This window comes from Anser brachyrhynchus, assembly GCF_964034855.1.
Source record: "Anser brachyrhynchus genome assembly, chromosome: 7".
In the NCBI taxonomy this organism is placed as follows: domain Eukaryota; kingdom Metazoa; phylum Chordata; class Aves; order Anseriformes; family Anatidae; genus Anser; species Anser brachyrhynchus.
In genome coordinates, this window is record NC_137701.1 from 21,256,090 (window position 1) to 21,281,746 (window position 25,657).

Consider the following 25,657-nt stretch of genomic DNA (forward strand, 5'->3'; position numbering starts at 1 on the left):
TGCGCATTGCCCTCCAGGAGCAAAGCAGGGGCACACAAGAACGGAAGGAGGAAGGGGATGTAAACCAAAGTGCTCTGCCATCAGAGGAACTTAGAAACCCTCATTTCTTACAGACTTTTCCCTTAATCTGCCCTTCTCCCTAAACAGACTCTAAACCTGCCTCATACTCTGAGGACAGCTATGACACCCTTCTCACGCAAACAGTGATAGGTCTTAAACAACAACAAAAAAAAAGCCCCCCTGGCCCTAAGCTAAAAAAAAGTATTTCGAAAAAACAGCAGTTGTAATTCAGTGTTCGAAAGACATATTGGTATATTCATACTGTATCAGTATAATTTATATCACAGAAAAGCTTTTGCAACTGCCTAATTTTAACTGTTTAATAAAATGGGTGGTGTGCTCATGTGCATTTTTTCAGTGCACAGTTCAATTCAGGTATTACTGTCTCATAGACATTACGAATCTTAAATACTTAACTTTGAAATTAGCTTATTATTTAATAAAAAGAACCATAAATTCTCTATAAAGAGGTGCTTATTTTCCACACATGTAAATATTCCTATAACGAAATGGATTCCATTTTCACCATTATTTTTTATAACTTAGAGTCTAGAAAACAGTAAAAACTTTTTCCTCTAGTTAGGAGATGAACAGATGTCATAACCTAAGAGGCTTTTACATCATGCTGTTACTAAAACAATACAAAAACATAATTACTCCACCCCCCCTCATAAGGAACCTTCTATATGTAGACACAATCAATATTATAGTCCCTTTAGGGACAACTTATTTATCTCCCTTCCCACTGAACAAAGGCAGAATGGGTCAGAGATCTCTATCAAGTTCTTCATCAGATTAGACATTATTCCATATGTACAGTCAGTTCGCCCTAATCCTAACCCAAACTTGTGGTCCCAGTTTTGGAAATAATAAATTAAGTACAAGCATGAATCCTATACTGATTCCATAGTGAATATGGGTTGATCACAATATTATATATTCAGTAGACAAAGACAGCAAGAAACAAATCTTTTCAAATACAAAACAGACAGGACTTTCAGATTTGAAAACTCAAATATATCATGAATAAAACATGAATAATGACAGAAACGTTGGTCTTACCCTAACTTTGCAATGTGACAGAAGACCCCACATTGGCTGGGCACAGGCTTCCAGCTCAGCAGCAAAGGCAGCATAGTACGTCTGTGACTCAAACTCCACATGCTCATTTAATTCTCGTTTATTTAAATTCATACCTTCAAATAGATAAGCAGAGTTATAAAAAAAATATCCAACTAGGCCAAAATGGAATGCAGTACTTTCAGCGTTATACAAAACTTCTGGAACAAGCAGTTTGAACAGGAGTAGATCAAAAAAGAGCAACAGCTATAGATTGGCTAGCCACTGCAGCCCTTGCTTGTCTGGCAATGCTAACATGGACAGCAGCCCTAACCCTCAGTCAATGAACTTCTGGATGGAATATATCTGCAACTCTTTCTAGGCACATTTACCAATTGAAAAGTTCATGATAAATATAAAATGTATATTACATATAAAATACTCTATCATAATAACCACATGCATCTTCACAGCAAATGTAGAAAAAGATCCAAGTTTATCAGGTGATTTTACTCAATATTTAAATTTAGAATTATACCAGTAAAACTTCCAGTGTAAGTTATGAATTGCACTGTAAGTTCAACCTAACAATTGTGGCACCATGAATCTCACTCAGGTATGATGCAACTGCTCTTTAATCAGTTCATCCATTACATCTTTTATTCCTAGAAAATCTACCTGGTTTCTAGAATATATTGTACCCTTCCAGAAAAGGGCACTTGAAGAATATTAGTGAAACATTTACATGTAACAGTATAAGGATTTTGCTACTGTGAACATTAAGCTGTCTTAGCATACTTTTATCTGTACAGATTTTAAAAGTCGCATACCTTGAAAGAATGATACAAAATTCATCCATGTTACCAAAAGACCATGATCTTCCAAAAATTTCTTTGCCACGCTTTGGTGTGAAAGAATGTTTATAAAATCACTAACGAGAGGCCAGTAAGTATTATTCTTCAGTAGTGCTTCCCCACAATTCACCACAACATGTAAACTATTTTCTTCATCTAGATTAAAAAAGAGGGAACAACACACTCTTCTGCTTTGCAATTTTAAAATAAAGTTACTGGATAACACAAAAATAACAATTAGGATTTATTGTCATCTTGTGGTAACACACACACACACACACACACTGCAGAAAGGTGTTATTTAGTCTGTGGTACTCGAGGTAGTTTCCTATCTATGGACTCATCACCATAGATGCCACTCTAGTCGGAGATACCCATACTTTGAACAAGATCATAACCTTTAAAATGTCATTTGAACTGTAGCTGCACCAAAACTCCTAATATTCACCGTCACCCCAGTGACATGAGAATCTGTCACTTGCTTGTTTGGGAGCATTTAGCATAGATCAAAGCCTTCTTGAAATCACAGAGTCCAGCCAAGCAAAGAAACTTGATCTCCAGCATGTCTGGACTTTGTCCCTAGCTCTATGCAACAGGGTGGGCAAATTTCTCTTCCCTCTGTGCTCGCTCATCAACAGCCACCTGACAGAAATTTTTTCTTTTCCTCTCCTCTCTGAAGAAAACACTGTGCCAAATTTACTGTTTTAAGAAAGCTTTCCAACTAGTTTCTAACAGAAGCAAAACTGACAGTTGGTGCCCTAGTGGAAGTAGTGCTGATACTCAAGCGATACAGGCTAATAGATGCATTAGTAAAACCATCACAGGTATGCCTTTCTGAATATTGTCAAGATGCACAAAAAGACCAAACACAATTTCTTCTATGAACATGTGAAACCAATTTTGAACTTGACATGCTTCCAGTAACCAAGCTACCTTACAGCATGCAAACGGGAATCTGGTGATCAAAACCTACACCAAATCTTGAGTCTGAGGAGAAAGACAGAAAAGGATTTCCACTCTGAATCTGGGACAGAAAGAGGGTTTATGCAGTTTTTCAAGAGTAGGACAGGAGCAGGTTCCCAAAAGGAAGAGGGAAGAAATTAGGGCAGAACGGAGAAGTCTCTTCCCCTGAATCACAGAAGTACTTCTTCTGCTCTACATCTGTCAAATAAATCTGACTGATTTTTATAAGAAGGACCTCCAGAAAGAACAGTAAGGAAACAGGATTGGTCCTGGCTTCATGATGCATGGGATATAACCTTCCAGCCCCCCTTGCCAGGTATTATCCTAACTCAAGCCAATAGAATTAAAATCTTGCATCTGATGGTCAGCCTTGGGGATGGCTCATATCCAGTTTAGATGCACCAAAGGGCCCTTGTAGTTATGCTTTATGTGGGCAGAAGGGCCACAAGCAGTACGGCATAGCCAGAGCAAAAAGACATCGCTGTTAAGAGACTCCAATCTCTGGCCAATGAAGCACGTGTACCTGGACCAGTTCCCCCTGGTATATATGTAAGCAACTTTTTTTCCTCTCCTTTGCTATTGAAGAACACACTTTTTTCCTTTTACTCCAAGTTGTTTCATTTTCTTGATTTACTGGTACCAAGAAAACAAAAAAACATTCTTACCTCCATTATTTCGACAGAGGTTTTCTAACTTAATAATAAAGTATTTTGATCTTGACAAATTTTACTTCCCAAGAACATAGTACGGTTAGAAAAAAATGAATCAGATTTCATCCTGAAAAATATGCTGCTTGTGTTGTACGCAGCTATGAACAGATACTTTCTTGTTACAAGGCAACACAGAGCTCAAAATTCTTCAGCTGACTCCTATCTGTTTCACTGAGTTCCCAAAAGGAAAAGGAAGCCAGAAGTTTAAGAAGCTGCACAGAGCACTTCTCTGCCACAACTGATCAAATGCTCCTTAATCACTCGTTATCTTGTGCATCTGCAAAGGAAGGGAACCAGGTCTGGCTGTTCGGCTGCCTGGCTCCCATGTGCTCGCATCGCCTATCCAGGAACAGGATAGGATCTCAACTGTCTCTGCCTGAACCCACACAAGTACTTCGCAAAGAACCAACAGCTAGCTACATGTTCCTGGATTCTCCACCCCACTAAAGTGGATAGAAATCCAAATTTATTTTAAGTCGGCCAAGGCATAGTCACTTCTTCAGAGTACTCTGCAAGTCAGGGTTATGTAAGGGCAGTCAAAGGAAAAGGGTTTTGGTTTTGATTGCTTGTTTTTAAGAAGGAGCCATTACCAGAATATTTTCTGTGGGGGTATAAATTCTTCCATTAGAAGTTCAGTAGCAGAAAAGTACTGGGGGGGAAACCCTCTAAGAGCATAGGGACATCAGTCTTTGTGGGGAGACAGTTTTACCATCTGCACCCACATTTATCCTCACCCTTTCACACTGGGAGAGGAGTAAGAAGAGCTAGTAATGTGCTCCAAGTTGGCATCAGTACGGCTCCCAGGTCAAGTCTTTGTTTCAGTAACAGAGGTTGTCCATAATCACTTGGCATTCACAAGTACCCTAAATTAACTGTATACTTTTAACAGGTCTCCAAAAGACAATTAACATTAGTGAAAAATGCAAATTAAACATGCCTCAGCAGATTCAATTTTTGGTATATGTTCTCCTTACTCCTCTTCAGCATACTTTCTCCATCTATTCATTGGCTGGATTTGCAAGTTTTGTCTCATTCAGATCCTATAATGACCTACTTGTTTCCACTAGCTGCACAAACAGAATTCTTTTAAATTTATCTCACCAGCATGGACTTGTAACAGACCTCTTGCTATTTCTAGCATCATAAGGTATCCCTTGAACTAAAACACAAGATACAAGCCCACAGAACTGCAAAAGAAGGCCAATAAGAACGAGAGGAAACAAAACAAAGTACTTAATTCAAATTTTTCTTGCAATTTACAGTCTGCCTGACCCCACACATACAAAGCAGCAAGGAGGAAATGTTGTGAGCACATTAAGAAGCACCCAGACTGATTCCACGATGGAATCTTAGCTAAGACAAACCACTGGTACTGGGGAAGTAGGTAACATCACACCTTGGGAGAGCTGCTCCACAGACAAGTGTTTTCTCACAGATCTATGACAAATAACTGATGTTATTTAAATTACTAGCTCCAGCTTATATAATTAACTACCATGAAGTTTCTCCAGATATTGCCTAACCACAGTCATACCCCTCTCTCTGCCCTGATGCAAATTCTGATCCATTACCAGAAAGCTAGCAACATCCCATAGTGAACAAGTAAATTTCAGAAAATGCTTTGAAAATAGCTTTAAATGCAATTCCACCAATACGGCATTAGTTTAGCAAAAATCACTTCATATACAAACTATAAAACAACTCATGTAGGGCACCAGAAAAATTTTCCATGTTGAGGTCCAGCTGAATGAGAGAGCACATGTTATAGCTAGATGATGGGGAATTTCCCGTTTCAGTACAAGGCATTCTGTATTAGGCTATACGGAGAGTGGGCTAAGAGATCAATTACTTCAGACAAAAAAAAACAAATTTCATGCAGAAGTTGATGATATTTATCTAGCAGCAACACTCAACCTATCTAGAGTACTTTTGAGTTCAGACTAGGATAAAGAGGGCTGAGACGTTTGCGGTCTGTTCGGTACAGGAAAGCACAAAAAAGTCAATAAAATTTGTTGTGCCACCATCTTCAGATAAGGACAAGTAAAACAAGGAATAAAACAGAAGGAAACAAAGAAATAAACGAGGAAAAAAAACAGAAATAAGACTGCTGTTTTCACTATAAAAGTTATACACTAATTTAAATTCAAATTGCCACTCTGTCAACTAAAAGCATGATCAAATGATAATATTAACAAAGTTAAATCATTCTCCCTTAATACCACCAATCCTTATGAAGGTTAAAAAAATAATTTCAAATACTTCAAGTAGTTTGTGAAATACTGCAAAAATATAGTTTAAATGAATAAAAGTCTCAGTTTTCATACGTAATTTCTCATCCAAACGAGCTTCATAGCATATATCCACTTTAACCAACAAATGGAGCACCTGCAAGATAGTGCTCTATTCTAAATTATGTAACATTCTTACAAAAGAAAACCCTACAAAACAGGATAAAATATCAATTCTTGAGAACTATCCACATTTCTAGGAAGTTTTCTAGGAAATTCTCAGACTCGGTCTCTACCATATATTGCTATATCCTATGCGTTTTGGAGATGGAAGGGAAAACGCACTGAATTTACAAAAAAAGATATTAAACTTTCTATAGAACCAATTTATTTACTATCTATGGAAACAAGAAAAAACAACCTACCTTGTAATTCACTTTTAATAAGGCAACTTTCCATCATATATAATAGAACTGTGACCATAATATCCAACAGCTGACATTCTTCTGTTACTTGGCGTGCAAGTTCTTCATTGCTGAACAACTGAACACTGATATGCACAATTCTATTAGACATAGTGTCTGATTCATGGCTTTTCTTCAGTGTTTTCATAATAAAAGCATAATGCTGAACAAAAGTTTTGGTAAAAGCAATCTGAAAATTATGAAAAAATTTGATGTTAACAAGCACCATTCCTTTCATTATAAAATACTCTCTTACAAAAGTACTATTAGTACATCCTTGAAACACCAAGTTACCATGGCAAACCAAAACTGATGGTCCCATGTCTAGTTTTTCCTGAAACACTACACACGAAAAGACATCTATAAAGAGGGGTAACTTATGGTTCCAATATTATTAAGTAATCTCAAAATCCAACTTTCTCATTATGTATATTCTACAGAGAGAAAAAAACAACCCACAAACACAGAAATGTTGAAACAAGAAACGTAAGGTCACAGCATACCTGTGAAAGTAATAATGTTCTAATATTAATTTATCTTTTTTTTTTTTTTAACATCCTAAAACAGGGTGCCATGTCCCAAAGTGACATACTACAAACAATGAGATCAGTGGTAATTAATAAAATGGCAGTAACTTGATCACTTGTAATCATCTACCTATTGAGTAAGGTTTTCATTCATCTGTCAAGGATGACATTTTAACACTGAATTTCATCTACTGTCAGAGTATCCTATTTCTTTTTTAATAAATCGTTATTAAAAGCTTTATTTTTTTAATTAAGTGCTTTCTCCTAAATAACTGAGTCATCAACAAGCTTTGCTATTCACCATACAACTATTTTTTCTAAAATCATATCAGTATTTAAATATGTCGACCGATACGTATGAGTCTTGGAACAATTTCCTGGGCTGCCCCATTAGCCTTAACTTACACTGTAAACCAACCTGCTGCACTGCACATACACATGTGCTTATCTGCCAGCTTTGAAATCACTTCGCACTCAGTACTTTCAATTTCTGAATTAACACTATCTGGACTTCCTTTGCTTAATAGGAAGAAAAAGTACAAGTTGCAGACTGTCGAAAATTTTCATCTCAAAATTTAATATCCCATGTCTATTCCTTCTGGAAGTATTCACCTTTTATAAACACAAAATAACACATTTTAAATCCACCCTAAGGCAGTTACCACTACACTGTACACAAATCACTACTTCATTTTTACCCGTCTCAGATTCTGCACTTCTATATTTTTTATTATAGCACTATCATGATAACGTAACACTGCTGTTGGGCACAAGGATGGCTTCTTACAGCAAATATCCTCAAAAATAAAGATCAAGTTGCTGACGCAAAATAAACAAAGCTGAGCGGGATATTACTGCAGGAAACACCACTACATTGCCTAACTTACCCTGCTTTATCTAGCCCAAAATGATGGAAACTTGTATAATAATTGAAAATGTCTTCTATGTACAGCACCTAGCACAATGGTGATTATTTTTTAGCTACAGCCTCTTGCAGCAAATACATAGCAACGCATTTGCAATATACTACCTAACTTGCTCAGTTACTACAACAGCATTCTGGCATTCCAACCTAGAACCACCTACCACATAATTTGTTTTAAATTAAGGCTTGATACAACTGCAATCACTGGCAATGGAATTTAAAACAAATGATATTTATAACAATAAAATATTTAAGCTATTAATCTGGTATTTTAAGTTAGTATATTAATGCTATGATCATTATTTTTTAAAATCATGATTTACTACTAAACTCCAGCAGCACTAAAATACAACACGCAATTTAGCAAAACAACTTCACAGGTTTCATTTTCCATCACATTATTTCTTCACATTGTATTACATTTATACAGGATTCTAAGGTTACGTCATGTAGGAACTACATTTTTCTTGAACTGAGTGCTTGGTAAAACAAGTTGACTGCAAAAAAGGTCCTGCTAAGTCAATTGCTTGATTTATTTAAATAAGCACACATCAAATCTTTTTGTGCCTTACATGTATGATAATGAATTTTTGAAAGTACTGTGGATTCACTATCTACACAGCTTAATGCTAGAGTCCTTAACACACTTCAACAAAGAAAAGGCATAAGCTTTAGCCATAAGTTCATTTGTAACTTCAACAAACACAGCTCCTTCCAATTTTGAAAGAAAAAAATGAAACTCAATTCCAGAGGTTAAAATGCTGAAATACTGTGGTAAACTGCAGCCCATATATTAGAATAGCAAGAGTGTGTTAAGTCAGTCCAACTACTTCAACATCCTGTCTTTGAGTGGCTAACACTGTAATACAAGAGGATGATATGGAATGGAGCAAAAATGCAGATATGGCGTAACTCGTCTTTCCAAATAGTCATTCAGCTTCCAACCATTTGCAAGTAGTGGCTTCCTAAGATAGATGTGGTTTTTGCATATTTAATTACCTTCACTGATTGACTCTGTATGATCTTGCACAGCCTTTAGATTTGTAGCCTATGCAAAAACAAAGCTCTTTTTTTCATCTCATCTTTCCTCTTAGCTGCCATTCAACAACCCCAGAACTTTTAGGAGCCTAACATCAACCCCCGGCTCAGTTAGAGAGAACTTGCTTCTCCCATGCTGCCACATGAAAGTTGTGCTGAAGTTTAGTTTCCAATAGAAAAACCATTCTACAGAATTTGTAGAACAGCACATCCAAGAACTGGTGAAGTCCTATTGCTCTAACTTCCTCAGCCTTCAGTATGGGAAATGCCTGAAGACACACAATTTCTACTTCTCCATTTCTTTATTTTCTTTATTCCAGTTTATAGCAAGGCTCCACTCTTGCATGATTTACACTCTTCCACCAGTTTGCTGTTCATCGTCAACCACTTCTTTTCTTTCTCCTGGAAGGTCCGTTCTATTTCTTTTGTTTTCTTTCTTGCAGAAACCTTGACAATACAAAAACACATCTAATTTCTTGGAATCTCCAGTAAGTTTCTCTTTTACTTTCTTTTTCTTCACTTGTAAATCTTCAAAGCCTCAAATGTCAGAAAGTGCCAGAAGGGATGCCTCAGGCACAAATCCTGTAAGGCAAAGACCATAGAGCTAGTTAACTCAGTGTTTTAGCCTGCCATTTTCAACACCTCTTCCCAATACTCAAACCCTAAGAGAGGTTTGTTTTCTTATTTAAAAAGAAAGCTGTGCAAACAGAGATTGCTGGTGTTTCACTGACTCCTGCGCAGGGTATGGTGGAGTCAGTCAGCTGCACTACATTTATGCTAGCGATTAGAGATTTCAGCAATTTCAGAACATGTACAGATAGCCAGCTCTGTGCCTACCTGTCTGGCTAGCTCACTCAATTTATCAGAAAAACAACCTTGCAAAAGAACTCTGATGGTTTAATAAGCTAAGTTGGCTCAGGAAAAAAAATTCAAACAAGTTGCCACAACAGCAGTGCCAGAAAAAAGTAAGACAAAGTACATGTGGTAAAGATGAAATGGGAGAAAGTAGCAGAAAGCTGAGAAATCACATGAAAGTTCATATCCCTACAGGCATTTCCTGCTCTGACTTTGCTTACTGTTGAAAAATATCTTTCAGACAATAACAGCAATTAAACAGATTCTAAGAGATTTGAAATAACCAGTGTTCGTGCTAATATTAAGTTTGTATGTAGGAACTGACTTAACTGCTGTTTAATCAAACACAATATTAGCTTGGTAACAAAACAAAAGGAATGTTTAAATACTCCTTTTGTCTGAACGTGCAGTGTGGTGGCTGGAAAATGGATTGCTTCCAGATAAAAGGTTGCAACCAGTAGAGGAAGCGAATATACCACAGCCTCCATTCCTAGTACACAGCGAAGGAAGATTATGAAAAATTCATTGAAGACTGAGGCTTCTTGCCACCAGAAAAGTGATCCTAAGATCATTAGAAGTTGTAGTTATTACTTGGTATATCATAAAGGTAAACGTATCAATACTTACGAGATTCCTCCGCAAGCTGCTAGCAGTTGGGTGTTTTCACAGACAGGCAGGACTCTAACCAGCAAAGGATCAGGAGAACTGGGGGTCCACAAGGGTCTCCAAATATCAAGAAGAATTCAAGCTTTATGGCAAGGAATATTCAGTCAAAATGTCCTTACATCTCTTCATGTGTTAGTTGAATCCAAGACCAAGATGGATCTAAGTTGGTATCCCAAATCAAAATAATGTCTCAACATGCACAGAGTATAGCTGAAGATCCCTGTTTTATCCTTTTCTTTCTTGCAAGTTATCTTCATATCCTTTACTCCAATACAAGGTTTCAAGAAGGCACAAATGCAGCGCTGGACCATTACAAAGGAGTATTCTTGAAGAAATCTTCATGCCTGGGCTTCAGGATTTCTTGATCTTTGCCTCCCAACAGGAATTGAGAAGGTCCAAAACTTTAGCATGGCTCAAAGGTATGACGTGATCAGAGCAAAATGTTAAGCCTGGCTGCTATGTGTACTAGGTCTTGGAACATGTAGAGCAAACAACCAACCCTGGCTGTGCACCAAGATTTAAAACAGGAAGATGACATCCCGTCTCCGTGACTCCAAACCAGGAGACACTTGGTATGGACAACTGCAAAGCTCTGTAAGGAAACAGCTGGAAGGCTGCCAGAATCTCTTAGGGCATAGCTAAAGCAAGTATACTCACACTGTAAAGGCCTTCATGGAGAAATCACTGCCTACTACAACAGTTGCAACAGGAATGAAGTCACCACGATAATTTACCAGTCGTATCACACTACAGAGTAACTTAGTGCTGAGCTAAATCTTCCAACTGATAAAAACCCAATTTACTACGTAAAACAAACAAACAAAATCCTGTACTCGCAAACATGAACGAATAGCCAGAAAGGAAGAACAGAACACAAGAACAAAAATTAATACTGCTGCTCCAAAATTATCAGTTTTTTGTCCACATCTCTCTTCAAACACTATGCACTTTAGACTTTCTAACAGAATACTCAAAACAAAGTAAAAGATCTGCATTATTTTACTGCTTAGTATTCAGATATAAACATATGTGGCTTCGTGCAAGGCATAGTAAACTCTAAATATATAAGAAAATGTTTCAATTTGAACGAACTAAGATAAGTACCTTATAATCTTGATCTGGCAGCATGTTGAGTAAGAAAGTCACCATCTTCTGTGGAAATTCATATTTTATTGTCCAAAACAATAATTCTTCTAGAAAACATTTATGCTTCAAAACATCCATGATAGATTGATCTGCATAAAAGGTTGGAGGAGAGGATGTGTGATAATTATGTCATAAATTTTATCAATAACAATGATAATGCAGTTGCAAAATCTGACACACAACTAACAAAAATTTAAGAACATCTTAGTGCACTTTTTTTTTCAGAAACACTGGAAAAAATGAACATAGCCAATACTACATAATGCAAAATCTTGAAGACTAAAAAGAACCTCCTAGAGAAGTCAATGAAGCTTTCAGTACAATTCTACCACAAAAAAAGAGTCCAATCTTTGCTGATTGCATTAAACCTTATTGCCTTACTGCAATAGCTCCACCAATTTTAATGAATCACAGCAACCGGTAGTCATTTAATCAAGGGAAGCACTTAATAATGTACACCACTATCTAGCTAAGTGAAAACAGCAAAACATCATTTATGGTTAAGTGGTTAAGTTATAATCTCCTAACAACACTTCTATTTGCAAAACTCTAAACAAGCTAAATAGAAGCAATAGCGTATTAGCCATTTTTATTTTTAAGGCAAGGTAGGTATAACCCTTGAAAATTACCTATCTTAACTCAATGAGGGATTTCTTTTCCCCAGCCACACAGTTTTTGTTTCATTTGTTAATATAAAAGTCAGCATAATGCCCTGATCAGATGGTATAAGAGACAGTCCCATCCTTCCCCTTTCAACTCCCAGCTGCTCACTCTGCCATCTTGTTCATGTTGACAGCACCCATTTGTACATCCCTGTGGAGTACCTACAATGGAATCAAATCATCTTTCCATTTTGTCAGCCAAGTTTTCAAGGAAATTAGTTTCCCGATACAGTTCACTGCAATGCTGCACAAACACTGACCTCTGTTAGAATAAACTGTTCATAAAGCTGTGGCTTGACAAGAACGTTAATTAACATCACTGAAAAGAAATGCTAAAATACAAAGCTTCATTATCATCATTCGTCATTAGTTATTTATGTTTTAAAACTACAACAGGAACTGTTCACTCCCATAACATTATTTTCTATAGCCTGAATATTATTTCTTTATAACTGGAAATCAACTAGACCTGAGGATAGACCCTTCCACACAATATCGTGTATCCCAATGGGACTTTACAAAGTGCTTCCATCAGCACAGATTCAAAAATGCTCAATCTGGACAGCTTCTAGCCTTGAAGACTCACCACTCCACTGAGGTATGACAGCTTCAAGGACTGCACAGGATGACTTTGTGCCTACTAGTTAAACAGGAATCACCTTCATTTTCCACCGTTACCAAATATCAGAGTTCCACTGTGAAGTGACCAATCAGTGCAAAACATCTCAGGAATTGAGAAAGATTGTGAGAAACAGTGAATAATTTAAATTTTAGGGATCTTCTCAAGACTCTAGCAAGCCACACAAAGAAGAGAGTATTTTATTCAATATATTCTACAAGCGCTGAAATAAAAAATTACCTTCACAGACTCATGAAAGATGTTATAATTTTTACAAAATACTTTGTAAAGTGTTACACATCACCTACTGCAGCAAACGTGTGATGATCGTTTACATTTTCCTCCTCGTCTCTTGTTAAGAAATTACGTGTGTGAATTTACTGCCCATGAAAGCTTGGTAGCCATGCAGACTGAAGTCCTCTGTCCACAGAACAGACAGCACAGGTTTAGGTACATTCCAAGTGCCCCTGAGTGAGAACACCCGGCATGAAGACAAGTGACGCAACACCTTATCTGTCACTGATGCAAAGCTTTCTCTGACATGTACCACAGTTGTACACCGCATACTAATTGTTTTATACAGCAGCTTCAGTCAGGGACAGAAGAATATATATCCAATTATACCTGCTACAGAATTTAAGTAGGCAGAATGCTCTTACCCAACTTGGAAAATTTGTCAAGAACACTGGGACTAAAGCTCCCACTCTTGGGAAAAAAGAAAAAAATGATAGTTTTATCATGATTTTAAATTTCCTTCAACAAATTAAAAAATAGTGCCTGTGGGTTTAAAATTGTCCTAAACTTCACATATTTAAGATGGTTGCAGGTTTTAAAACAGAGTAACAACAGAAAAGTCTCTCAATACTCAGTCACACATGTGTATCAATGACACCTCAGGATAAAAACCATATTTTCTTTAAAGAAACCTTTTATTCCTTCCCAGTGCCACAAAAGACTCCACAGCCTGTTTTAAACACCTTCATGGAATGTAAGTCTTAGTGTACCAAGACATCCCTGGTATATAAATAACCCCCCAATGAAGACAGTACCGCTAAAGACCTAGGATGGGAAAGGGAGTCTGCTTATATGGAAAAGGTAAGTCTGTTTTTATTCAATACTCAGTTTTCTAAAATTTTCTTTTCATACTCTTATTTTATACCATATTGGACATAAAATATGAATACTGAAAACTTCAGAAAACTATTCAATATTTAATAAAAACAGATACTTACCCTTCCCCCACTGGCAGACTCCCTCCTCTGGGGCTGATATTAGGAGCTACCAACACCATGAGCACAGTCCATGTTGGGACCTCAGAGGGGGGAAGACTACAATCCTGGGGGGAAATCAAATGTTGAATTAAAGAACCACTTTTCCTGAAATGCCACTGCTCATAGTGTTTTTCAAATTGAGGAAGCTTCTAAACATGGGCTTCCTCCCTGCCCGTTTTCCATAATCAATCATTTCGCATCAGAAAAAAGATCATCTTTTTCTTGCATTATCTGACTAACTTATCTTTTAGGAAACTTAACAGTCTAGGTAAGAGAGCTTTCCTGGGGTGTCAGTAAATTGTCTGCAGTTCTCCAAATCTACCACATTTTCCATAACATTATTAATCCGTCACATTTCTGATTCATTCTGAGTCTCTCTCATCCCTGCTTATATAAACACTTATTGCTGCAGTATGCAGAAACCAAGGTACCTCTGCCTGCAGAGCCTTCATGATCTTTCACATATCATTGCTTCACCTCTCAGCAACACACCTGCCAAAATATTTAGTCTTCTGCTTTTCCAGCTTTCCAAACTCTTTCATTCAAGCTGAAAACACTAGAAATAACCAGTCTTCCTTTCCCATAGCCATCACAACACTTTCATATCTGTTTATTGACTTCAGGAACTTCTGCATTTCAAATCCAAGTTTCAAATCTTCAACACCTTTACAGGAATTTTTTCAACTTCCACCATCGTTTTTCACCCAAATGTTCGTTTCTCAAACCTTGCAATTTCTTTCCGCTTCTGATGTCAGTCTACACATACTCTCATTAAAAAAAAAAGTATTCAAACCCTTCACTTTTTAGCACAAAAACACATAAAGGAAAAGCATGAGATAAGGCTACCTCATCTCTAGCCTATGTTCATTCTTGAATTAGAACTTGCACTGACCTCAATAAGAGTGCTGTTCATCTTGGACTAGAAATTGTACAGAGGATTAGTTTCAGTCTAGGAAAATAATGAAGTGGTTTCAAAGGAGATTTCGTCCACATATCTTTTCTTAAGCATGACTACAAAAACATTACAGAAAGACCAGCCAAAACCAGAGAGAACCATTACTGCCTGGCTGAGAACATAATCACATTGTACAGTGGCCTAATGAAAAAAAATTGTCAAGAACAAATTCACCAAAAACCTGTTTGCCAAGATGTATTCCAATCCTGCCTGCCACACAGTGAAAATAGAATGAATTGTTAGATGCCAGCTTATAACACGAAAGTGACAAAACAGTTGGTCAAATGAAGTCCCAGAAAGTGATACTCACTCCCAAGAGAAATCGAAGTGGCAAATTAGCATCATTTCACTCGCTATTCTGTTTTAGACTATTATGTTTAATGCCTGCCACATGCAGCACCACAGTGCTTGGGAAGTGAATGAGTACCCCTAGATAATTCTTAAAGATAAACATAAAGCAAATATGATATACTGAAATCAGTACTTTATAAATACCTTTGGTGGTGCTGCTTAGTTTCACCCTCTTGCGCTTGCCCACACCTTGGCTACCATCCTGGTCCTCCTGGGGTAGAGGAAGAGTTTAAAAAGTTGATAATTGTATATTTAGAATTTTATTGCCAAGTGACTATATGCTCTCAAAATTCTGGTTCAACTATCAAGCTAAAACAGAGATGCCCTGAATATACTCTTACCACAAAATACTTCTGCTGTTTACAGGAACCAAGGAGTCAGTGCAACTCATTAGGGAAAACAATTCTTTAAATTGTTCTTTTTCCCCCTACAGGCAACATTATGATCTGCAAGTTCAGACAACTTCATCTATTTCAATAATTTTGTCAGTTGGTTGCTCTGATTTCTGAAACTGGTTGCTACAAAAATGTTTAATTTAGCACTACAAATTTTCTAAATGTTGCACATCCATGGTTTCGCTTTACTCATCAATAAGGATTCTTTTCGTTTGTTTCCTAAAAAACTTATCAGCCAACACTTCGACTCATAAAGTTGGCAACACAAATAGCTGGATATTTTCTAATCAATACAAAGTTTTGTTCCAAGAATAAAGTCCAAGAATAAAGACCAATTCTAATTGCTTGTTTCCTACAGAATAAAGCAAACACCTTATGCAGGCATTTGTCATCTGAAGTTTTCAATGCACTCTGCAAACAAAACAGCAAAGGATCTAAAATGCAATGCAAGTTAAAAACATCACCACCACTTCACAAAATCTAACACTTAGAAAATAATGTGACATTAGAGGACTATATTTAACATTGTGTTTCTCATTTCTAACAATAGCAGTCCCAATGAAACCCTGACATAAACAATAAATTCTACAGGTACTAATAAAATGAGAGAAAATTAATGCAAGTATCTACGGCTAACAGTAATCAATCAATATCAACCTTCTCTAATCAAAGGTCCTACTTTAGTTCCGAATTTCAAGAGGGATGATAAAGAACATGGAACACAAGAAGAAACTATTCTTCATTGGTGAGAAAAATTATTCATATTTTATATATAAGGACTGACCAAAATTATCACGTTAAGGAAAGATCTGATTTTTTCCTCATCTCTTCAGTACCTCCATCTAAAAAAATCCGTAGCCAACTTTTAAGATGGACACACATTTGAACTCTTAGATCTCCTGTGGTCTTTGTGAACACGTGCTACTTCTGCGCTCAGGAGGCAGTCAGTTGTCAGCATGTTGTCACTGATCACTCCCCCACCAGAGAGGCCAAAGGTGCCAAACAAAAATCAGACTTGCAGAGATTATGATACTACTACTGCTGGAAGAGTCTGCAATTTAAGTCTCCTGCCCTGAAGGAGGAAGACAAGGATTCAAAATTCCTGTTGCTAGACAGATGACACCTTCAGGTCTACCAGCCTTTTCAGCAGCCGCAGTGAAGCCAGAGAGGTGGTAGAGAGGCCTTAATCAGAAAATAAGGCATTTGAGCATACAAATTGTAATTAATGTGTTGGATTCTGACCACCGACACCGCCGCTCTGGCAATACAGAAGGGTAAACATGCGTTGTTTATGAGGAAAATGTTGAACGTTACCTCAAAAGTTGCAATGAAGATTATTTCATTAAAAAGAAGAAAAGTGTTGACTTACTGAGAAATACTTTTGAGAACTGTTTTTTCCTTAATGACACCAGATAGTTGGTTTCCATTACTGCAGTATAGTAGGATTAAATCTTAATGTCAAGTGCAGAAATATTAACAGCCTTGAGACAGCGAGTGCTAGGTCACACTGTGTTTCCCAAGGCAAGGGATAAAGAATAAGCATATGAGAAAGCAAATGTAGAACACCTTGTTTTTACCCACTTAGTACACAAAAATAATACCAGAAATATATGCAGATTTGCTTTACATAACAGAATATTTAACAGTATGCCTAAGGTGTGCCACCTCTGTCTAAATTTCAAATAATAAATTTTATGTAATATCGGATGCCATTTTATAAAATGGTCTAATTTTTCTACTATTACATTAAACAAAAACTGGAATCAACAACTTTATATAACTACATAATATGTCATTTTAGCGTTCATTAAACTACAGTGATGCCAAAATGAGATATCCAATACAGTTATCCACCAGCGCAGTCGAAGTGTTCATGGACTGGGTTTTATTACTTGGAACATACTACTCTCTTAAATAGAAAAGGTTTAGAAATTGTCTTTTCTTTTTTTCCTCCTTTTGTACAAAGGGGGAAAAACTAATGAAGGAAACTAATGGCAAGTTGTCTCCAAAATATCACAGGTTGGAACACAAAGCATTTTAAAAATAAAGCACAAATATACCTATACCATTTTACGGGAAAAAACTAAAACCAAAAAAAAAAAAACACCCACATCTCAGCATAAATTCATCTATCCAATCCATTTTTAACTTAGAACCATCTACCATTGTAGAAATTAAGCCAGACACTGAACTATGCAAAACTTTTCAAGTTACTTACTTCCCTAAGGAAGTACTACTTCAATTCATATCCTTCATAATAGCTCTTCATCGGTGAGCTACTTTTAAAACTCACCTCATAGGAAAGTACACTAGCCTTTCTAGATTCATCTTAAATATTAGAGAAAGAAAAACCAGTTAGAAGTGTACTCTTGCTACGTTTCTAAATTCAAGCATAGCTTTACTCTCCTATAAGAGGTTATATCAGAGCATAGAAGCTGTAAGTACCCTTTGTAACATATGGGAATAGATAGAGGGGAGGAAGAAAAGTCAAAACAATAGAACTTCTTCCTCATTTCTCTAACAAGCAACTCTCCAGTTAGCTTTTCTCTAGTAAACTCATTTATCTAATACGCATTTCACCTTCCACCTGCATAGCTCTGTTTAGGCTTTTTTACTTTCTTTTTAGTAATTCACATTTGGTAAGCAGACCACAATTATGAAAGATTATAAAAGGGAAAAAAAGCCATCTTTCTTTCAGCAATGCTACTGAGATTTACTTATGTAGGCTATTCTAGTACCACATTTATAGAATGCTTCCTCTTTGTTGCTCTGTTTCCTAAAAAAAGCCTCAATATTATTTTTAATTGCTTTCTACATTATATCAATGGGATTTTATTGAAAATAGGAAAGGAAAATCCAGAAGCACAAATATACATTAAAGATCATTTACATTTTTAGTACTTATTGTTTTTACCTTCAACTTTACTTCCTCTTTTTTTTTTCCTTTTTTAATTTCTAAATGCAAGTTTCAAAATAGGAACTTGTGCTTTTTTTTCTTATATACATAAAAGTATCTTAATAACGTAATTAAGATCTTAATGTTGATCCCAGGCATGTAAGCATGTACAGAACTTCCATTCAGGTAAATCACATCTGTGCCAACATAGTAAAATATTTACATACAATAAACAGCTATTCACACCCTGGAGATCAGAAAAAAGTCTCTCTAGAAAGCAGGTGTCTAACTGGCAAGCTGTAGTGTAGTTGCCGTAAATCCCTCCTCATTTATAAATAAAATATCTTTGTCTTAAAACTTACCCTGATAAAAAATTCTTTCCCCCCAACATACATCTCTGTCTCTACCTCCATCTTGGACATCCTTCCCAGAAGTAGTGTTGCTGACATCTGATCTCTCTTCAGACTCTTACAACTTCAGATTACTCCTCTGTTACCATTACTTACAGAGGTAAAACACCAGGAAGGATACTAAGTTATTTTAAGTTTAGTCAAAAATACTACTTGAGCTTATTAACATTAACTTGAACTGCCTTTTTAATTCCTGGGCCTTAAAAGTGATGTTGCTAGCAGTCTTTCTCATGTTTTTGTTTGTTTGTTTTTGTCAAGTGATGGTGAAAAAACAACAAGCAATACTTTGAAAATGCCAAATTATAAATAGCACTGCTGAAAGCATACCAGATGCTGTTGTGCCTGTGACAGAGGCAAATATGTCATGCAACTGTTTCAGATACACACAAACAATTGTTTTACTTCAATAACCGTTCAGAGAATTCAAAATAATCAGAACTTCTATGAAAAATTATACTTAACGTTATTTAAAATTAGTTATACTACCCTACCATATCTCTACGAATCAATCTGAAGGCTTACTACTTGAAATTAAGTTTTAAGTAAAGGGGGGGGGGGGGGGGAACAGACGGACAGACGAAGTTGAAAAAGTAACCCTATGAGAATTTAACTTTCCACATTAAGTTCCACTTGTTTATTATATCTCAGTATAGGAGATTCCCTCCTTTTTACTCCCACACAATATGTTTGGTAAATAGGGTCAAGTCTACACATGGGAATTTCTCTGCAGATAAATTCTCACTGCTACTATCACCAGTTCAGCTGGATTCTCAGGTGCCAAAAGCTGCTAACATCATTCTGAACATCACACGCTTTAAGTTTGCTTTAATCAAGCCCAACTTACTTGATAGTGATTTTTGAAGTACTTAGACAAGTTTCTTCTATATTACTTATATAAATTGAACTGAAACAATATAAGCAGAAATAAGGATTTTTTCCAAGACGTCCTTAGGACATGAGATCTGTTCCTTTATGTCTCCATTATTTCCAATTACCAAAATGGAGAGAGAGAATGTAGTAGACAGAAGAGTAAAGGTTTGCAGGATTTGGCTGCAAGCAATTTCTCCTTTTAATATTCTGTTGCAGTTCGTTATATTCTTTAAAAACAGTCTCACCTCATCTGAAGAATCCCCTTGTCCTGATGTTGCTGTAGCACCTGCTAAACCTTTTGAAATAAGAAAATTTAGAAATTCCTTTCATAAGTCTTATACTGAAAGAAGAATATTTTATGATATTTAATTAACCAGTATGAAATGAAAAAACATTAACTTTCTAAAAAGATACACAGCACTGGACTGAGAAACTGGGGTCAGATTTCCAAGGAATACTCAGAATACAAAATCTGGGTGGGACTTGCAAATACGTTCAATTGCAAAGCTTCAATGTACTGAGTTAACAGAGACATGCTCTTCTAGAAATTGCAAAAAAAAAAAACAGAACTCCAACTGCCTTCACTGATCAAAAAATTCCACAGCACTTTTGTAGGAACAGGTCGTTTAACTTAGTTGCAATGACAAAATTCCACTACGAGCAATTTCATCTTGCCTACTCAAATTCCACTAACTCTACAATAGAAAAATGATGCTTGGTATTTCAGCAGCAAGAAGTGAACATGTTTAATTTTGTTGACAGAATTGAGTCCTGTAATTTGGTGGTGCACTAAATAACAGGTAATTCTACAAGTTTTATTAAGATTTGCCTTTAAAACAAGGTAAAGTATACATAACAATAGTCAAGTCTTATCTTAAATACGTTTTTACACAAACCTTGAACAGCTAATGTGCTAGTACCAGCTCCTTGTTCCTGCATGCCACATGTAAGTTTATCCTCAGGAAATGCCAGTCCGGAGCCTTTCAAAGCAATGAGGTACTTTTCATGACTTTTCTTTGCACATGCATTCTCTCCAACACCTTGAATACATATGTAAAACAGCATTACAGTACAACAGCTACCTGGTTCATATATATTATACTCTATACAAGCAATCTAAAAATGGTCCATGTTTTAATAAGCTGTATAATTTTGAGAAGTAGAAACTAAGAAGTTTTTCAACTTATAAAACAAAATCCAAGAGACCAGACCTTCTGTTTTTCACCTTCCAATTTGGTGTTTCCTTCTGAACTATATACTTAATTTCCATTTTAACAGCATTGCCACCATTAACACCACAGGAGAAATAAAAAACAAACAAACAAAAACCCCACACATTTATTTTGGTATTTCAAACAAGACTGGGGGGGGGGGGGGGGGGGAAGGAAGGAGGACCCAAGATTTCCAGAGGACCAGAACTGTAATGATAATACTCCATATATACATTCTGATAGTTGGAGCTTTGAAAGAAAAGTTCAAGTTTTGGCAGCTTCAATTAACAAAAGTTATTCCAAAAGATATTACCACTTGAACAGTCTGATGAAGGCAAGTCATATTGTATGCTTTGGATATAAAATTTACACAAAGAAATGGATTGAAGAAAAAATGTACTATAAGGAAAAGGTAAAAACCTGATAGTTTGCTCCTCTAAAGTTTAAGGAAAATAAATCATGAAAGAGATGCCAGCATCCTTTCAGATATACACCTTTCACGCTCAAAGCTAGAAGTGCAGGTTCTGCTTTACTATCCTCTTCTTTGCTTTCCCTATCTAGACACATATTCTCTATCCCAAAGGTCCAAATAATAAAGCCTTACTTCCTATTCTACATCTCTCTCTCAGGAATTCCATCACATGTAGGAGAAGAGATGTCATTAAGTTTCTCCCATTCAAATACCATCAGACAGGAGCAAAAAAGAGGAAAGAGGCACGATAAAGACAACTGCCCCTGCAACAGCATTTCTCCTTTCAAAGATATGAAGATTGCTTGTTCAGCCAGCTGCTGCCAAGCTACAATAATTACTATTTGTTCCATACCTATGCAAAGGACTCAAAAACGATACCTTCTAATTACAAGAAAACAAGACAGAGTTAATTTATACTATTTGGGGTGGGGCGAAAGGGAGAGTGTTAAGACTGACTACCCAACATTTTTAGATTCACTGTCACTTCGAACAGGATAGAACAAATAATTGCTTGTACAGAATTGACTATTTTTAAGAAAAAGAAAGCTTTTCACAGAAGTGCAGTACATACGATGGCCTTCTGCCATTCAAGTCTCCTCCAGTAACCTCTGTGAGAACAGATCCCAAAATATATTACACATGTTCCACTTCCAATAGACACAATGCATCTTATTTGGCAGCAGTAAGCTACCATGTTCACTTCACTTTACAGTGAGTGGATTTATTGCAAAAACTCATTTGAAACGATGCCTCTCTATGCTGTTATCTGGGACATAGAAGATAAGAGATCTACTGCTGTATAGGTCTTAATAAGAAATGCTTCCAGTTGTTCCCGAAGCCCACCCCCCTTCTATCACCAACAAAATATATCCATAAAAACATGCAATTTTCTGGGGTTTGAGAAACTAGATAAAAACATGCAGCTCTGAAGTGATAAAACGTAAGTCCTTAAAGTCTTCACAATTTAGAAATTTAATTACTAGAAATAACACAAACATACCGGAGCTAAGATCTTTGTAGAACTGTTGGCTAGTCAAAACCTGTGTAAGAACTGATCGCATTGCTCCTCCCATTTTGGTCAAGTCTTCTAGAAAGGAAACATGAGGCTCCAAAACCTGGAGGATTTTATGAAGGTCTTTCTCTGATGGTAGATCAAGAGCTGAAAGCCACATAACAAGAACTTTTGGTATAAACATAATGTAAACTAGCCAAGACCTACACAAGGCAGAACAGCTATGACTAACACAAAAGGAATTGGCTTATATTTATAATGCTCTAAAATTCACGTGTGTAATCTTGACTTCATTTTCTGGAAGAGCTCAACACAATGCTGCGTAACCCTTAAGACATATTTAAGAAGCTTTTCAGCAGAGAACAAAATCAAATAGTCTCACCAGGCAGCAACATGGTTAGGAAAAGATGTACACAATTCAGTGATATAAACTACAGATAGCAGGCACGTATTTGTGTATTGTGTCTCATATCTCAAAGCAAGAGATAGCAGCATGGTAAGATATGCTAGAGACATGCAAATTTAAAACATACCAGGCTCATTATATCCCTCTCGTAAGTGCTGAATAAGGCTAAAGATGAACTGTGGAAGAACCAATTCTGACATCATCAACAAGTCTTTTGGGACACATGGAACATTTGAATTTGACTTAATCCGGTGTCTTTTACAAAACCTACAACAAATGAGAAAAATGTTAGCCGAGCACAGTTCAGCAGAATTACCATACATCAAGAAAGCCACTACATTTTCCATTTTTCAGAGCATATACTTTTACATTAAAGATGCTGTAGAAACGGTACTCTGAAATTCCAAGCACAATGTTCAAATCCACCTTGTTTCCAAATACAAATATAAAGCTGTCAAATTTATTTCCCTTCCCAAAGTTAACATACCTAATTTTATCTCACACATTAGAAACATCTTCATTTAACAATTAGAAGAACAAGGATTTTCTTCATCTAGACATACCTCCCAATTTCTAGGCTATCTGACTGAAAATATTTATCTAAAACAGTTTCTCTTCTTTATCTGAAACAGTCAAACACTGAATGATGTCCTGAAGAATCAGGCCAGAGGATGACTTTTTAATGTCTTTTGACATAAATAAAAACTTCTGAAAGCATTGGAATTCACAGGATTAGTATTTACTTCAAATGTATACCAACTGAGATTTACTTATCAAAGTATGATAGAAACACCCTACAAGAACTACACTAATTGCTTCATTTAAAAATAAAAGAAAACATTTCTTCTCTGAAGAATCCCTGTTTGGTGGTAGCTGAGGCTTGGCTACTACACAGCAACATGAGGTTGAGCCAAGTCCCATTAGAGCAGACAGAATGATTTCCCACTGACTTAACATAAGCCTGACTCAAGACCCACTGAATACTTCCCTACTCCCAATCTATTTTTAGAAAGGGCATTTACCAACACCAAAGACTTATTTACGTATGTCAAAGAAGCAGCTAAGAAGGAATAAAGACGTCTAAACACACATAGTTTAAGAGTACATTTTACTGAAAAGATTCACTGGACTTTACCAGTAATTTTTCAACAGGAAGATTAAGAGATTGATTCAGTATCACTGAGATACAGCTTTGTGTGAATATGAAAATTATTTTCTAAGTTTATTCATGCTTTCACTATATGCTATAAGTTCCCTAAGAAGTCTGGTATTCTCTAGAGAGAGCTTTTCCTTGAGGACCATCCAAGTACCACCCTCAAGACAGGAAAGAAATAAAAGAAAAACAAAAAACTTAGGATAAAAAAAAGATACAAGAGCCCAGTGATGAAGACAGCATCTTCATCTCTGTTTTTACTGAAGTGTGGCTAGCATCTTCACAAGACTTAACACTAAGAGCTTCTCCTGTGCTCTTACCCATTACAGATAACACTTTTTATTACAAAAAGATAAACAAATATAGTAGCAGCCAGATGATCTGCTGTTTGTATATACAGCCTACCCATTCCTGGGGAAAAAACTCCTGAGGAGAAAGAGCTCAGTGACGACTAACAACTTCTGAGTTAATGTACAAAAGGAAGGCTTTCAGTTTTGTCATTCACAAGAGTGAATGGCATTCACAAAGTCATTCACTTTCGCTTCTGTCACCCACATTTGACTCATCCACATACAGAAACCTGAACTGCCATAAGTCACAAGCCTCACATTATCTGAGCCGCAATATAGTAGAGTCTTAAAGGCATTTGGTTTCCTTTTCACCGCTACCCTTGTAAGAACGGATCAAAAGTAATAACAATACGGGCCTAAAGACACACAAGGAAAGAATTACTGTGAAAAAATCTGACTGAACCCATGTCTACAATATTTGCTTATGAGACTGTTTTATCCTGTTTTATCTGTTTATCTTTAGACTGTTTTATCAAAAACCAACCCAGCCAACCAGCCACACACCGAACACAACAATCCTGCCACTGGATGGTACTTCTGCAACCCTGAAATAGCGGTCCTCTATTCCACTCCAAACTCCACTGCCTTTACAGGGTGCTGTACCGTTCTTCTACTAATATTGACCAAAATACCAGACAAGGGCTTCCAAGATCCTCAGAGTTTAAAAACAACGATTTTAACTACAGAAGAGACAGAACCTCAAGCTGTGATGAGGAGGAAACAAATTGAAGCTTTTAATACAGAAAGGAAGAGACACCTATGACAAACTTCACCAAAGGATTACACAGTCAGTCACTGGACAGACAGCAGACAGTGCTATTTCTTAATCAGTTCCTTGTACTTCTAAAAGAGCTTCCCTACCGTGGCATCTGAGAAATAATTGTTCATCTACATAAATGTATGCTTCTGCAGCACTTTGAAACAATCAAAACAGGGACAACATGGAACATTTTCCTAATCTTTCCTGATGACGTTAAGCTCTGGAACTCCATGACTTGGAGCAGGAAGAAGTAGGTTGTCTCCAACAGGTGGTTATAAGCTAGATATTAATTAATTTTTACAAAGAATGTCTAAAATTAAAATAACTACAAAGAGGAAGACTGACAGGCCACCTTAATCTAAGTTTTTT

At 36.5% G+C, this 25,657-nt stretch overlaps 1 protein-coding gene across 3 annotated transcripts in view; it reads right to left on the bottom strand.

The window, feature by feature from the left end:
* The window catches only part of UBR3 (ubiquitin protein ligase E3 component n-recognin 3), a 105,527-nt gene that overhangs the window by 69,017 nt on the left and 10,853 nt on the right, over nucleotides 1-25,657 (bottom strand). For all 3 annotated transcript variants that reach the window (XM_080600920.1, XM_080600922.1, XM_080600921.1), the window contains exons 2-10: nucleotides 23,153-23,292; nucleotides 22,608-22,766; nucleotides 20,821-20,964; nucleotides 20,170-20,219; nucleotides 15,498-15,564; nucleotides 11,454-11,584; nucleotides 6,300-6,528; nucleotides 1,950-2,129; nucleotides 1,123-1,256 (exon numbers count right to left, since the gene is read on the bottom strand). In XM_080600920.1, the coding sequence (XP_080457046.1) occupies nucleotides 1,123-1,256; nucleotides 1,950-2,129; nucleotides 6,300-6,528; nucleotides 11,454-11,584; nucleotides 15,498-15,564; nucleotides 20,170-20,219; nucleotides 20,821-20,964; nucleotides 22,608-22,766; nucleotides 23,153-23,292 (1,234 nt within the window). The remainder of the gene's footprint in view (nucleotides 1-1,122; nucleotides 1,257-1,949; nucleotides 2,130-6,299; nucleotides 6,529-11,453; nucleotides 11,585-15,497; nucleotides 15,565-20,169; nucleotides 20,220-20,820; nucleotides 20,965-22,607; nucleotides 22,767-23,152; nucleotides 23,293-25,657) is intronic.